Below are 15,979 nucleotides of genomic sequence, written 5' to 3'. Positions count from 1 at the left end.
GAACAAAACCTTACACCCACAGATACAAGAGAACAATCTCTTTATCCTTCTACACCAGGGTTCTTCAACCTCAAGTCTCTTACCATTTTGGGCCCAATAATTCTTTGTTGTGGGGGTTTGTCCTGTGCATTGTAGCATGTTAGCAGCATCCCTGGCCTCTATCCACAAGACGACAGGAACAACTCTCCCTCCCACTCCCTGCAATCCTGACAACCAAAAATGACTACAGACATTACCAAAGGTTCTCCTGAGGAGAACACTGCTTCCAGTTGAGAGCCACTGTTTTAAGCTATCTCCTTTATTGTTCATTATTAGGCTGTGAAGAGATGAAAAAAAAGTCAGCATTCACAGGCTTATTCTTAGACCCCTTCTAATTTGACTATAGAGAAGTAGAAGCAATCCACATCTTCTTTCCTTTTCTAATAAGATGGATGTCTGAAAGGCCTTAGCATTTCCTCCCTGAATGTATGTAAAGGTCATAAAAAGCCAAGCAAACATAAAGAAACACAAAGTGTTAGCATTCAACTGGTACTTCCCAAAAAGTACAAGGGATTTTATCTGCAGTGAATTTAAGATTTTTGTTCTTCCTCATACCAAAAAAAAAATCCCACAGATTTCCCCAGTACATACATGTCTACATATCAGAATTTCAAGGCCAGAACTAGCCTTCTACTTAGAAGAATACATGTTTCTTATTTCTAGATCCTGGCAGGGAATATATTTACTAACACTGTATATTCAAACTTCACATGGTAGTACCTATATTTTGTACCACTGGAACCATTTTGATAAAGATCTCACAACACTAAAGCCACTACTTTAAAATATAACTCATCACATCGTTCAAGCACAGTACCAGATAGATGTTGGAAAATCAAGCAGACCTTTTAGCTGGTGAACCACCAACAGGAGAATATAAGATATCTTAATAATTCAAACCTCTCTAGCCCAGCTCAAAACACTAAATTCCTACCCCAAGTTCAATAACATTACTAATATTACTTGGATACAGCTCTGTGACCTTTCAACGAATCATGCAACTTAAAAAGCAAGGTCAGTGAGCTTAGAGTTTTAAGAATCACAAAGTCTTTAGAAATGTACTTAAAATGTTTTTTTTTTTAATTAAAAAAAATGAAATTTACTTTTTAGCTTCCCTTACTATGGGTTGCTTAGAAAGTTTTCCTGTATTTGGAGCACCTGGGTGGCTCAGCTCGTTAAGCATCTGACTCTTGGTTTTGGCTCAACTCATGATCTCAGAGATCCAGCCCTACCTCAGGCTCTTCACTGAGATTCTCTGCCTCTCCCCCTGCCCCTCCACTCATTCGCAAGTGCGTTCTCTCTCTCTCTCTCTCTCTCTCTCTCAAATAAAATCTTTTCTTTAAAAAAAGTTTTCCTGGGGCGCCTGGGTGACTCAGTGGGTTAAAGCCTCTGCCTTCGGCTCAGGTCATGATCTCAGGGTCCTGGGATCCAGTCCCGCATCCGGCTCTCTGCTCAGCAGGGAGCCTGCTTCTCCATCTCTCTCTGCCTGCCTCTCTGCCTTCTTGTGATCTCTGTCTGTCAAATAAATTAAATAAAATCTTAAAAAAAAAAAAAAGTTTTCCGTAGTAAAGTCATTACAAGCACAGCACAATGATAGTCACTTGTATAGCACCTGGTAAAGAACCAAAGTAGATAACATTACTTATTATAAGGATGACATTTTATTAGAGCGAAGGTGATATAATAAAGAGATGTGAGAGAGAGAGAGAGAAGCCTGTTAGTTCCTTCAGGCAGAGTCTCAGAGGTGAGTAATACCTTGACAGCCCTTAATTAGACTGGTCTCTTGTCTGGATTTGGATACTCTGATCTCCATAAAACACTGTAAGAATCACCCTAGTCCATCAATACCAAAAACAGTTTACTCTGCATATGATTTATCTCACCCATTTAATGAACACTCTACCAGATGCAATCTCTGGCCTTGATTTAAAAGGGGGACAGTGTAGCGTAGGGATGTAATGACTGACACCTTTACATTGCCTGACACAGCCTTCTATGGTACTACTCGGTCATCCCTCAGTGTAGCATAGTATCTCCACCAGTCTTGGCTTCACATTGTCTCTCAAGAGAGGACAGTAAGGTGAGGTAGAAGCTTCTGCTATGTTTTTTGTTTGTTTGTTTTGTCTTAAAGATTTTTATTTATTTGACAGAGAGAGACAGAGCGAGAGAGGAAACACAAGCAGGGGTAGTGGGAGAGGGAGAAGCAAGCTTCCCTCGGAGCAGACAGCCTGATGTGGGGCTCGATCTCAGGACCCTGGGATCACGACCTGAGCCGAAGGCAGACACTTAGACTGAGCCACCCAGGCACCCCTTCTGCTGTGTTTTGAAAATAATTTTAAGTTACCTAAAAATACACAATGCCGTTTACCCAACATATGTAAACTTGAAACCCTAAGGGTTTTTTAAAGCATATAATCAAATTTTCTTATTTTAAAACCCAAATTTTACTAAAATTATTTTCACTGTAAATAGGAAAACACTTTTCAACAAAAGAAAGAAATTCCTAAATCAATAGTCACTTCTAGAATAGAGATTTTTTTTTTTTTTAGATTTTTATTTATTTGAGAGACAGAGAACTCAAGGGAAGCGGGGAGAGGGAGAAGCAGGCTCCCCACTGAGCAGGGAGCCTGACAAAGGGCTCAATCCCAGGACCCCGAGATCATGACCTGAGCCAAAGGCAGATGCTTAACCAACTGAGCCACCCAGGCACCCCAACAGAGATTCTTTTTTGATATTTAATGATAACAGTACCACTGAATATATTTTCATTCTAAAATTATCTTGATTTCTCCTCATTTCTTTGTATCTTTTTTCTAAATGACTCTTTTGTTCTCTTATTTGGGAGGATCCAAACTGAAGACACACAAAGTTAAAATGGATAGATCAGAATTAGCAGTAAGACTTGTTATTTCACCAAATTCATTCAACTGAATTTGACTTAATCTACATAGCATTAGGCATATCCCATTCTCTCTCAGAAGTTATAACCAAAATTATTTCTTTTAATACAGACACTAAAGTTAGTTGGGCCTGCGAATCTTTCAGAGTAGTAGGACTGACGAGAAAAACAATAACCAAAAACTTAAGGGGAGTTTTAGGGCTGAACCACTGGGTAAGCTGTTGCTATTACCTGCACAACACTTGCGAATGTATCAAGAAATGCTATACCCTAGAAACTGGGGAAGGGAGAAGAAATAAGAGTTCCAAAACCCTGCAACTTAATCCCACTGAACACCATTATGATTCTACAGGGGCCTAAACTGGCAAGAGATGAGATGGCTCTGAAGCAAGCAGTCCTTCCCATTGACTGAGTCAAGAAAGCCACTTGGAGGGGCACCAGGGTGGCTCAGTGGGTTGAGCCTCTGCCTTCAGCTCAGGTCATGATCTCAGGGTCCTGGGATCGAGCCCCACATCTGGGCTCTCTGCTTGGCAGGGAGCCTGCTTCCCCCTCTCTCTCTGCCTGCCTCACTGACTACTTGTGATTTCTCTGTCAAATAAATAAATAAATTTAAAAAAGAAAAAGAAAGAAAGAAAGCCATTTGGCAATATAGCTCATTAAAAGCTGAGAGTAAGACTCAATACTCCACCTCTGGTGTTCAGAGAGGATAGCACTCAGGAATGACTGTTCTTGTGATCCAACTAGCGCAAGACTAAGCACCCTTTTGAGATGCAAATTATATCAACACAACACAAACTTTATTCCAGATAACCTGGGTCCGGCTACCCTCAAAAAGACATCTGGTTTCCCATCACATTAATCCAGTTCAAGGCACACCTACTATATGCTGAGTACTTACAGTGAAGGAAATCTCAAGTTCAAATACAAAATTACTTTTATAAAACTCTTCAGTGTTTTCCTATATATATGAAAATCATATTACTGACTTACCAGTGTTGGGTTGGTTTTTCAGTAGCCGAGTCAGATTTAAACTGAGCCAGATACTTATCTGATCACTCTTACAACCAACATGTTCAAGGTGTCAGCTTAGGCTTAAGGATCTAGAAACAGCCATGAAACAAGATAAAACTTGTCTCATGTGTGAATCAAACTGTAACCCTGACTTCACTGCACCTTCTCCTAAAAATGCATGACAACAATTATTTATTAAATGTTTCTTCCTTCTTAATCAATTTACTCTTTTCTATGTGCTATTCTCAATCTGAATTCTACCTATCCTTCAAAACTCAATTTAAATCCTATCTCAACTGTCACTTCCCTGATTTCACATCACCAATGCTACCGTATCCCCCTCTCACTGAATTCTAAACCACATACTATCCATCCTCATTCACCTGTGTTGTTACTTTTTCCATGTTTGTCTTGTCTTTCCAATAAAATTTTTAGGTCCTGAAGGGCAAGAACCACATATTCCTTGGTGCTGCCTCCAGGACATTCAGCTGAGAACTTTGTATGTATGCAGGAAGTATTCAATTTACACATCAGGCATGACGGATAATAAATGAGACTAAAAAGGTCAAGAACTTCTCCTCTGGGCATCAAACTAAGGCTTATAAAAGCACCTACCAAGTCTTTCAAACCATCCCTTTTCAAGAGCACAAAGTGGGGACTTGAGATGTTAAGAAGAGAAGATATATTAAGTTGTGGGGAGTTAGACCATTTTCTCACTCTTAAAGGCAAACAGTGAACAGCACATAAAGATCAGAAGACAGCGGTGTTCAACAGGGCATTGCATTCAGCATATCAGTGGTTACACACATACTGGCTGAATTCCCAGACTCCCTTTCTGTGGTTAGAGAGTTCTGGAGGCTCTGGTGTCCGCTGGCAAAACAAAACAAAACAAAACAAAACAAAAAACAAAAAACAAAAATCAAGGCACCTACTCTTCCTAGCACTGAAATATAGCAAAAAGCGCGCACACGCACTCAGAATGGATTCCGCAAGCAAAAGTAAAACAGCACATAGATGAAACTATGACCCTGGAGGGTGTGGGGCAAACAGAGGAAAGAAAATGCCATAAAAACCTGAAAAAAAAAACAGAACTTTTGGGTGAAAAGGCTATTAAAATACTCATGAAACACTTAACCTCTAGACTCCATTTGTGTTTCTAAGGAGCAAGACACCGCTGCAGACACCTTCAGGAGGATTTCTCATGGACTGTATCTGAGACAGTAAATAACAGAGGTGAGTTGTTACTTAGCCACCTTGTCTTAAGGCTGAACCTGGATTATTTCCAAGGAAAAGAACAATTATAGCTAATTCTAAAGATGGTTGGCCAAGGGTAGACTGAACATTCACCCTTGTGGGTCTCCCTGCAGTAGCTTATAATCCAACCCAAAAGAGCTGGGTTTGGAGTGTTGTAGCCGGCAAGCCTGCTGCAGAAGCACATTCTTCACAAGGGTAGCACCACCTCTCCAGGGGCTAACAGACAACCTGGCAGAAACTGGTAAAAACCAATTTTAGGGCAAAGGATCCAGTCCCCAGCATTCTGGCCTGGATCTTTTTATTAAGTAAAGAGACAGAACCAAGGAAGGGGCAAGTAAGGGAGGTAATGTTAAAGACACTGGCAGCAGGACAACCAAAACAACCAAGTTACACCAGTATGTCCTGCCTTCTTCCAAAAGCCATTTCCTTCAATAGTAACAGGGAGCACAGGCGCTCTGCAAGTCGTTAGTATACTTGTTTTCACTTTCACAAGAACCCTGGAAACCACGGAAGGGCAAATCCTCCTCACCTCCCCAGTTACCTTCCAACCCTCTCTTTCTCTCCTTTCTTCTTTCCTTCCCTAGAGACAACCGAACAGGGACAATCTTCAGCAATCCGCTATTTGGCTCCACTGGGGATGGGGGAGGGGGATCTGGTTAAAAGTGGAAGAGGCCGTAGAGGAAGGTGAGAAGCAATTGAAGAGAAAGAGTTGAGCAATTGGAGAGAAAGAGGGGGAAAGAGAGGTCAACGTGGGAAGGAGACATGGTGAAAAAGAGTGAAAGAAAACTGAGGGGAGAGTTGTCAGAGAACTTGCTAGGAAAGACAAAAAGATGGAGGGGGACAGGTAAAGAGCGGTAAGGGAGTGAGGGGCAGGTGGAACATCCGAGGGGGGGAAATAGGCTGGGCGGGAGTTCCGGAATCAGGGCCGGGACGCCCGGGATTTGGGGCCAGCGACCAGAAAAGAGTGAGCAGAGGGTATCAGGGAGACGGGTGTCGGAGAAATCAGAGCTGTGCGAGAACCTGAAGACCCATTCGGGAACTTCGGGGCAAAGAATCCACGCGGATGCCTAAGCGCAGAGGGCATGGGGCTCTTACCGGTAGTTTGGGGCTGACCTCGCCCTTGCAAAAGTGGCAGAAAAACCGGTGCGCGGCGACAGCGGCGCCTGCGCCCGCCCCGGCTGCCGAGGCCTCCGCCATCTTTCTCTTCCGCCGCGGCTGTCCGAGAGGGCAGCGGCCAGTCCCTTGTCAGGCCGCTACCACCCGCCTGCGGTCGCCGCCTTGGCCGCCGTCGCTTCCTCAGCGCGGCCGACCGCCCCAGAGCCCGCGTCGGTCACGTGAGCCCGCCAGGCCCAGCGAGCGGGCGGCGCGGACGGCGACCCCGCGGCCCGCCTCCCAGCACCAAAGAGGCGCAGGAAGGAGAGTCCGCCCGCCGCAGCCCGCCCGCCGGCTCCTCAGACAGCGGCTCGCAGGTCCTCCAGCCTTCCAGCGAGAAGAAAGAAAGAGCGTCACCGGAAACCACCGAAACTCCGGGGTAGAGCGGCCCGCGTTGTTCCTCTTTACCTTCTTCCTGGCTGTCCGTCTTTCTGCGAGAAAGGGCCGTGGGCTCCCCCTCTGCCCCGGCGGCCCGCGGGAGCCGCAAGAAGCCGCCGTGGGCGACTCGGCGGCGTTAGATTGCATTGACACAGAGGTTAGTGGGAAAAGCTACCTGGACGAAGCGGCCCAGTCTCTGGACGAGGGGACCAAGTCTGGAACGGGAACCTGCGTGAAGGGAGTGAACAGCCAGGAGCTAAGCTCCTTGAAAGTGCTTTTCCGGGATGGCACAGGGTCTGGGGATGCTTCCCCAAAGACGTGTGGATGGGAATGTTGAGCTGTGGGAGGCAGAGACTTGGCCTCTGGGGATTTGGGCAAATAAATGAACAAACTGATGTTTGGGAGCACTTGGGATAATAAGGAAATAATTATACTGTATAGTCATCTGTGTCTGTTTCTGTTTGTGTCTGCTTTGTGAAGGAGTAGGAATTTTAGAATTAAATACTGCCCTTCAGACAACATACTTCATCTCCTATTTGAAACACCCAGTTGAGAAGCCTTCCTTTACCTCATTTTCTTTTTCTAAGTTGTCATTTTCTTCGTGGACTGGGAATGACACTACCTGTTCATTCCCAGAGGGTTGTGAACAGTGGCCTTAAGTCTTACAATCAATGAAGTATAGAATCTAAAGTCTATGACATCGCAAAACCATTTACACCCAATTTTTAGGGAAAATTAGAATCACGCGTAATCCCATAAAGGTAAATTTGGCATATAATTTTCCAGTCTTTTTTTCTATGTATATGGGGGTTTTTTTGTAATAATTGAATTTTCCTCTACATTTTGCTTTCTAACCTATTTCTTTCACTTAATGAACAATTTTCTGTGCTCATACGTATTATACTTTGTTTTAAGTGGTGGCTAGTATTCCATCCTGTGGGTATGCCATCATTTATTGAATTAACTCCTTATTGTTAGACATTAGGTTGTTTCTAGTTTATCACTATAATAAGGAGAATAACAGTGACATTTTTATTATTTTCTTGAGACAGGGTATCTAAAACGAAATTTTAAAAATTTGTAATGTCAAAATTGCCCTCCAGAAAACACGTGAATTTACACTCAGCAGCTTTACTTCCAGCATAAGAGACTCCTCAGTACAATGACTCAAGCAGAAATTAAACTTTGCTCTTTGTTGCTGCAAGAGCATTTTGGAGAAATTGTAGAAAAAATTGGAGTCCACCTAATCAGAACAGGCAGCCAGCCACTGAGAGTAATTGCACACGACACAGGAACATCGCTGGATCAGGTATGTGTGGGTGACATTAATTTGCTTTCATTTTTTTTTTTTTAAGAATTTATTTATTTTTTTTGAGAGAGAGAGAGGGAGATTGAGAGGGAGAAGCAGACTCCCCGCTGAGCAGAGAGCCGGATGTTGGACTCAATCCCAGGACCCTGAGATCATGACCTGAGCCAAAGGCTTAACAACTGAGCCACCCAGGCACCCCTAGCCATCTCTTACTACTTAGTAAATTGTTGGACAAAAATTGGCAACAAAAATGAGCTGTGTCTTTAGATCTTTTCTCTCTTTTGGGTCCTACCTAGGTGAAAAAAGCCCTTTGTGTGCTCATCCAACATAACCTGGTGATGTATCAAGTGCACAAACGTGGTGTAGTGGAGTATGAAGCCCAGTGCAGCCGTGTGTTGCGAATGCTTAGGTATCCCCGGTACATCTATACTGCCAAAACACTGTATAGCGACACTGGAGAGCTCATTGTGGAGGAGCTGCTACTGAATGGCAAAATGACAATGTCAGCTGTTGTGAAGAAAGTGGCAGACCGACTCACAGAGACTATGGAGGGTCAGTACCGTATCCATAGCTGTTAGCAAAAGCGTAGATTGGCTGGCTGCAGGACTGGACCCTCAGCTAACTTAAGCTGTCTCGGCCTCTTTCCTCCTGTTGTACAGATGGCAAGACCATGGACTATGCTGAGGTATCAAACACATTTGTGCGACTAGCAGACACACACTTCGTACAGCGTTGCCCCTGGGTGCCTGCCACTGAGAATTCAGACCCAGAGCCACCACCACCTGCCCCCATTCTTGTCATCAGTGAAAAGGACATGTACCTGGTTCCTAAACTTAGTTTGATTGGTAAGGAATTTTGACCCATGGGACTGTGACTTGCCCTAGTTGTGGATTCTTCCTCAATAATTGTTAAATGAATGAATGAATTAGTTATCATGTATTTACCCTGTGCTAGATACTCAAGTCTCTAGCCTTTGGGGCTTAAGTCTAATATGAAAGACTTTGATTAATCAAATAACCACGTGAGTACTATGGAGGAAAAGTATGAGGTGTTTTTGTTTTTGTTTTTTTTTTCTTTTTAAAGATTTTCTTTATTCATTCATGAGAGATAGGCAGGGTTAAGGGGAGGCAGAGGGAGAAGAAGGCTCCCTGCGGAACGGGGAGCCCGATGCATGACCCTGGGATCAGGACCTGAGGTGAAGGCAGACGCTTAACCGACTGAGCCACCCAGGCACCCATAAGTATGAGATGTTATGAAAATATTTAACAGGGGACTAGATTTATCGGGGTTTAGAGCACATGCTTCTTTGAGAAAGTGGCATTTGAGCATTTGAGCTAAGATTTTAAACTAACCAGTGAAATAATGTATGAAAGGGTACAGAGGATAAACATTTTTGGCAAAAGTGCAGTGAGAAAAAAATAGGATAGTTGAGGAAGTAAAATATGGGTTAGTGTAGTTAAGGGACAGTGAGCTAAGAGAGCCATGTGATAAGGATAGAAAGGCAGGGGCTAGATCATGCAGGACCTCATACAGTGTCTGTTCTTTATCCTAAGACCAAAGGACAACCACTAAAGGATTTAAAGGACGTGACATGATCTAATTTGTATTTTTAAAAGATTCTTCTGCTTGCAGAAAGGATGGGATAGAGATAAAATATTGACAAACCCAGTGAAAAATTAGATACAGAAAGGTGAAGGAGACAGAGGTGTCAAGAATGACTGTGTGTCTGACTTGCATGTGGAGGAGGATGGTCCTCCTCCACTCACTGAAAGGAAGTATTTGGAGCAGGAGCAATTTGAGGGAGAAAGTTAGTACTTTATTTTTTGCATATGTTGAGCTTCAAATGATTTCATCATTGTCTTGAATTTCTTGTAGCTCCTCAGCCTCCCCAGCGATGTTAACCTAGAGGCAGCTGGAGATGTCTTGGGTTGGAGGGACACCTGCTCTGAGGTTCAGTGATTTCCTGTCTTCACATGAGATGTAACCCAGCTGTTCACCTGTTTTATTTGGCAGGGAAGGGTAAAAGGAGAAGATCATCTGATGAAGATGCTGCTGGGGAGCCGAAAGCCAAGAGACCAAAACATAGCACAGATAACAAAGAGGTAACAGGACTAGGAGTCCTCACCCTGAGGCAAGGCAGAAAGAGCACCTAGATAACAAGCCCCAAGAGAGTTCACAAGGTTGACAAGTAGTAAGATTATGAACGTCATTAAATATTGACAAAGACTTAAAGAAAAAAAATATTGACAAAGACTAAACTAACAAAGTGTAAACTCCATTGCTGTCTCCCTTCTGAGGCTTAACTTACTTTAGTCATTGGACAGAGGCAGCAGCTTATGCCAAAAAAAGGCCTTCTGTTTTCTCTCTCTGAAATAAGAGGCAAGGTCATGTGCTGAGAGCAAGAAGAGAGGGGTAAATGGGAGACTTTAGGATACTAGAGAAGAGTTCAGATAGAGAAAGTTTATAAGTGAGTTTAGAGAATCTGTATTTGGATATTGTGAATTTGTCTTGTCAAGGCACTAATCCACATGATTGAATGGTTTTTTTCTACTCCATGTAATTGCTACTAAGAAATAGTGAACAGTTAAATCCAAGCTCCTTACCAGAAAACTCACCACATTCACTGTGTCTAAATGTTTCCCTCTAATCCTTTTCTCCTCCCAGCCCATTCCAGATGATGGGATTTATTGGCAAGCCAACCTTGACAGATTCCACCAGCACTTCCGTGACCAAGCCATTGTCAGCGCAGTTGCCAACAGGATGGACCAGGTGATACCTAAGTGGGTGGGACGGTGGCCTGAATCAGGAACGTTCACTTATTTGCCAGATGTGGCCATTGGCATATAGCCAGAGCCAGCACAGCAGAGTGAATTCTGAATTGCAGTTCACTTTTCAAACCCAGACCAGCAGCGAGATCGTGCGGACTATGCTTCGGATGAGTGAGATTACCACTCCCTCTGCTGCCCCCTTCACCCAGCCATTGTCTTCCAATGAGGTGATTTTCATGTTCTTGTACTACTATTCTGACAGACTGCTGGATATTTTAATTCTTATACACAGAGCCTGGGATGAGGTTGAGGTCTGAGCCTTTGAAAGAGTTTTTACTGTTTGAGGTGAGACGAGGATTCTCTTCAGGTGGTAGGTACTGAAATATTTGGTCTCAGGGATCCATCCTTTAAGAACCTAAACCATTCTCTTAGTCAAAGTAAAACTATTCCTAATTGTTCTAAGAATCTGCTGTTTGGAATCTGAGAACCTTTGTTGGTACTCAGAACATTATTTGGCCACTTATATTTGTTTTGTTCAGTGTACTTATTTTGTGTATTTTAAATTTGTTTTTAGTATATATGTTTCTTAAAACATGAATACTTAATGTATCAAATACATTTTATTTATATTCTATTTCATTACATTTATCCATATTAAATATAGTTATATTTTCACTTTATAGTATTTTAGAAATTCTAAACTTACTATAAAACAAAAATTTCAAGGTTCTTTTCTTTCCGCAAAAGTAATTACATGACCTACATAGAAATGTATAATATTTGTAAGTTGCAGCCCCTAAACTTTTAGGAATGGTGGGCATGTTCTGTATCTTATTGTGGGTGGTAGTTACATGGGTATATGTAATTGTCAACACTCATCAGACTGAGCCTCTAAAATCTGGGTTTGTTATTGTATGTAACATACCTCAGTTTAAATATGTATTTAATTTTGTGTGATCCCAGCACAGCCCTGGGGATTCTTGTTCATAGTTTGATACCTATATTTATTCAGACCTTTTTTTTAATGTGGCTATATGTATATTTTTAAAAGTAGTTGTATGTATTTTTTATGTAGTTATATGTATATTTAACTTATGTAGTTATATGTATATTTTTTAGCAAAAAAAAAGTATGTAGTTATATGCATTTTTTTAGCAAAAAAAAATAGGATTATACTCTATAAACTGTTCTAAGGTTGCTTTTTTCCTATGACAGTGTATCGAAGCCTTCTTTTTCATGTCAGTATATATAGATCTCATTTCTTATGGCAATTTCATGTTCCATTTAGTGGCCATGCTGTACTTTATTTTAATTAGTTCCTTATTATTGTACATTTGGATTGTTTCTCGTTTTTTACTCTTACAAACAATATTGCTATATATTTGGACATATTTACACTTGTGATATCTGAAATTAAAACATCTTTATTTCAATAATGTCAGCAATTCTAAGTTCCCAAACCCATTTTCACCATCTCTTTTTGCTCCATAGATCTTCAGATCCCTACCTGTTGGCTATAACATCTCTAAACAAGTTCTTGATCAGTATCTCACTCTGCTGGCAGATGATCCAGTAAGTCTGTTTTTCTTTTATTCTGCTGTGTTTACAATTTATTTCTGCCACTGAAACCTGTTATCCTTCTTCTGTAGCCTCATTTTCTACCTACCTAGCTCAGACAGTTTCTCTACCATCATCTGATAGGAAGGCTACCTGCTACAGACTCTTGGCTAGATTTGCTCCTTTGGAAATAGAATCACTGGACTTTCCATTCAGTTAACACACTCTTTGTGTCTCTCTGTTTTTTGTTTGTTTGTTTTTAAATAGCTAGAGTTTGTTGGAAAGTCTGGCGACAGTGGTGGAGGAATGTATGTCATCAGTATCCTTACCCATTATTTCCTTATAGTCAGGCAGCCTGAACTATGAAGAAGAATGGTGACTTAATGCAAAAAAGATTAGATAATATTCAGTAGACTAAATAAGTCAGAAAATTGAACTAATACATTGATGATAAAGAAGTAAAAAGGACTTTTAATTAGCCAAATTTTAGTTAAACAAAAGCCTGACTTAAATTCTAGTAAATTGAGTTATTGAAATACTTACATACCATAAATGAGACCAATGTGGAAAAACAAAATAGCATTTCAATTTTGAATTAGAGATGTAGGATTAAAACTAATCAGGCCAAAACATTACTGACCTTAATGCTCTGCATGAAGACCTGCATAAAGCTCTGGGATCCCTAGCCACAGCCACTCTGGAGTCTGTCGTACAGGAGAGGTAAGACGGTCACCCTGCTCAGGGTTGGGGTCAAACACTTCCTTTCCACACTTTATTTGAATAAGCAATTTGATCATTATGTAGGCACCCAGTGTTCACACATCTTGGTGCATTTTGCCCATTTTTCCAGTGGATTGCTACAGATCCCATCCACTACTGCTCTTCACTCTAAATATCCTACTGCCTAATTCCTAATGATGCCATTTAACCAGGCTTCTGAAAGCCTTTACTTAAAATGCAGGAACTCAGGTACTCAGGGGAGTCAGCAGTTGGTAACTCCTTCATGATTAGCGTACCATTAACTGTCTATGGAGTTGTAAAAGAAATCCCTGACCACTGTTCCTCTCTCTGGTCCTGGCTCCATACATGGAAACAGAGCAACTGCCATTTGTGACTAGGAACTAAAACTGATCTGTGTCATGCCATTTGCCTTCTTTAGTCTTTATTCCTTTCCAGGTTTGGGTCTCGCTGTGCCAGAATATTCCGTCTAGTTTTGCAAAAGAAACACCTGGAACAGAAGCAGGTAGAAGACTTTGCAATGATTCCAGCAAAGGAGGCAAAGGATATGCTTTACAAGATGCTCTCGGGAAATTTCATATCACTCCAGGTAACCAGTGGCATAACAGTCCCCAACCAATGGAGCTGGCCGAGGGTGAAAGAAACTTCTGAGGCAAACATCCTGAACCCCAAGCAAACTCTCTTTCCAACTCTGAGATAGGAAAAGGAAAAGGAAAAGGAAAAAAAAAAAGAATTATAGAGACATAGCAAGCACTTGAAAGAGAATTGGGAAACTTTAAGTAGCCTGGTTAAAAAGAGGCACAGCCATGAAATTACCCCAGAATTATCCTTTTTCCTTAGTTCTTAGTCCTTGTGATTTGTCCTTTCCTCAGCCCTGAAGTCTATTATAGATGAAATCTGCCAGTGGTTTCTATTGGGTCCTCACTATGTGCACGGCCATGTAGTATGCCCTATGAGGGAACAGACAATGGATCTAGGAGTCAGAATCACAGTTCTGCCTCTGATCCAGTTAACGCTGCCTACCATCATTTTCTCATCAGTAAAATGATATAAAGAATAATATGATTTGATATAATATGATAATAATAATAATGATAAAAAGAATAATGTGATATAAAGAATAATATGATTTGTGCTAAAGATCAAATACGATCAACATGGCACATAAGCATTGCTCAGAAAATGTTAATTGCCTTCTCTTTCTTCCCCACTGAGGATGCCTACAGTTAAATAGAAAAAGCTCACCATGTGGCTGATTTTGCCACAGATGCTGAATGACTGGGGAAGAGGAAAGTATAAGTGAAAGAGAGAGCTGAGTTGCTCTGAATGGGACAGGTGTTTATTTTGCCATTTCTGAAGAACAGTATGATTTCTCTTCTCTTTCTTTCTATGGACAAATAGGAAATTCCCAAAACGCCAGACCATGCCCCATCCAGGACCTTCTATTTATATACCGTGAACATCCTGTCAGCTGCCCGAATGTTGCTGCACAGATGCTACAAGGTGATTTCTTCTGGACCCTCTCCCCATTCCCTCCACACAGATAAGTCTCACCCTCATGCCCCCTTTAGCCATTTTACTTGAGCTACTAAATAGAACCATGTGCGTTTCTTCTCTCCCCTCAGAGCATAGCCAACTTGATAGAAAGGAGACAATTTGAAACCAAAGAGAACAAGTGAGTAGCATTTTCAGTTGAGTAATTATATTTTTCAAGGTCATAGTCTTGAAGGGAAATATCCTGTAGAAATAAGAACCAAGACAGACAATAACAAATCTAGTTGCATTGAATTATTGGCTTAGGTTGACGTAAATCGTACATTATTCTAAACTGTCATGATAAACCCCCAGTGAAATAATTTTGCAGTTTAAATTTATAGGAAATGTACAAATTGGCATTAAACTTTAAGTGCAGATGAGAGGCAGTAAGAGTTTCAGGAGCGAAGTCATATTTCTAGTTAAACTTGTAAAAACTGTCTTTGGAAGGTGGCAATATCCACTTTGACCAGGAACATGGGAGAAGAAGGAGTTATGCCATAGGGGTAATGGGTAAAAGAATCACCAAGAGGGACATGCCTCAGAGCTGTGTTTGTCTAACAGGCGTCTACTAGAAAAGTCTCAGAGGGTGGAAGCCATTATTGCATCTATGCAGGCTACAGGCGCAGAGGAGGCACAGCTCCAAGAAATAGAGGAGATGATCACAGCTCCTGAACGCCAGCAGCTAGAAACCCTGAAGCGTAATGTCAACAAGTAAACATCATAAATCTCCAACCTATGTTTCAAAATACCTTCCAGACAAGTCCACCTCAACACCCTGTTACCCTTCCAACCTCACCCAAGCAAACCTAAACTCACCCTCTTCTTCCCCAGCTCATTTGGCAGAATTTAATCCACCTGTTTTCCCAGGCTTAAAAACTCTGAAAGCATTTCGGCTTCTACTGCCTTATCGCACACTCTTGTTCACCAAGTCTGTTGATTTAACTTCAATAATGTGTCTCAAATCTGTCCTTTCATCTTGGTCCTCATGCAGGCCTTCATCACTTCTTTCCTAGACCTTTGCAATCACCTCCCCCTTCAAACCATCTCTTAAAATGCCCTCAGTGCCATTCTCCATGGCCTCTGATCTTAAATAATTAATGTTCAGTCTATGTAAATGCTTTCACCTTTTCACTCAGGTTGGATGCCAGTGAGATCCAAGTGGACGAAACCATCTTCCTACTGGAGTCATATATTGAGAGCACCATGAAGAGGCAATGACCCAGAAGAAGAGCCTTTCTCAAAAAATCTGGGGAGGTTGGAAGGAAAAATAAAGGAGGTGCCTGATGCATTCTCTGCAGTGAGATACATTGCAAATTTTTTTTTTTTTTTAATTTATTT

At 41.6% G+C, this 15,979-nt stretch overlaps 2 protein-coding genes across 8 annotated transcripts in view; one reads left to right on the top strand and one right to left on the bottom strand.

The window, feature by feature from the left end:
• The window catches only part of RNF115 (ring finger protein 115), a 70,015-nt gene extending 63,284 nt beyond the window's left edge, over positions 1-6,731 (bottom strand). The window contains exon 1 of one of the 2 annotated variants that reach the window (XM_080801185.1): positions 6,299-6,731. In XM_080801185.1, coding sequence (XP_080657311.1) covers positions 6,299-6,400 — 102 coding nt within the window. In that variant the 5' untranslated portion in view covers positions 6,401-6,731. The remainder of the gene's footprint in view (positions 1-6,298) is intronic. The other variant, XM_080801186.1, reaches the window with a different exon arrangement.
• Positions 6,732-15,947, top strand: POLR3C (RNA polymerase III subunit C). 6 transcript variants are annotated; one of them, XM_080801181.1, is made up of 15 exons: positions 6,732-6,890; positions 7,782-8,042; positions 8,339-8,594; positions 8,702-8,887; positions 10,056-10,144; positions 10,707-10,811; positions 10,945-11,037; positions 12,302-12,382; positions 12,635-12,686; positions 13,027-13,087; positions 13,544-13,694; positions 14,507-14,608; positions 14,731-14,780; positions 15,203-15,352; positions 15,778-15,947. In XM_080801181.1, the coding sequence occupies exons 2-15, from the start codon at positions 7,896-7,898 to the stop codon at positions 15,857-15,859; spliced, it is 1,605 nt and encodes a 534-aa protein (XP_080657307.1). In that variant the 5' UTR covers positions 6,732-6,890; positions 7,782-7,895; the 3' UTR covers positions 15,860-15,947. The 6 variants fall into 6 exon arrangements, with proteins under 6 accessions (XP_080657307.1, XP_080657308.1, XP_080657306.1 ...); XM_080801182.1 differs by having other exon boundaries at positions 6,762-6,890; positions 7,837-8,042; XM_080801180.1 differs by having other exon boundaries at positions 6,766-6,890; positions 7,786-8,042.
• The last annotated feature ends 32 nt before the right edge of the window (positions 15,948-15,979 follow it).

Source organism: Martes martes, assembly GCF_963455335.1.
Source record: "Martes martes genome assembly, chromosome: 4".
Classification (NCBI taxonomy): Eukaryota; Metazoa; Chordata; class Mammalia; order Carnivora; family Mustelidae; genus Martes; species Martes martes.
Note: the sequence above shows the minus strand (reverse complement) of the source record. Positions and strands in the feature narration are given on the sequence as shown.

Coding starts and splice junctions, on each gene's coding strand:
- POLR3C (XM_080801179.1), top strand. CDS start 7,896: ATGACTCAAGCAGAAATTAAACTTTGCTCTTTGTTGCTGCAAGAGCAT. Junction 8,595..8,701: donor ACTCACAGAGACTATGGAGG/GTCAGTACCGTA, acceptor CCTGTTGTACAG/ATGGCAAGACCATGGACTAT. Junction 15,353..15,777: donor CTGAAGCGTAATGTCAACAA/GTAAACATCATA, acceptor CTTTTCACTCAG/GTTGGATGCCAGTGAGATCC.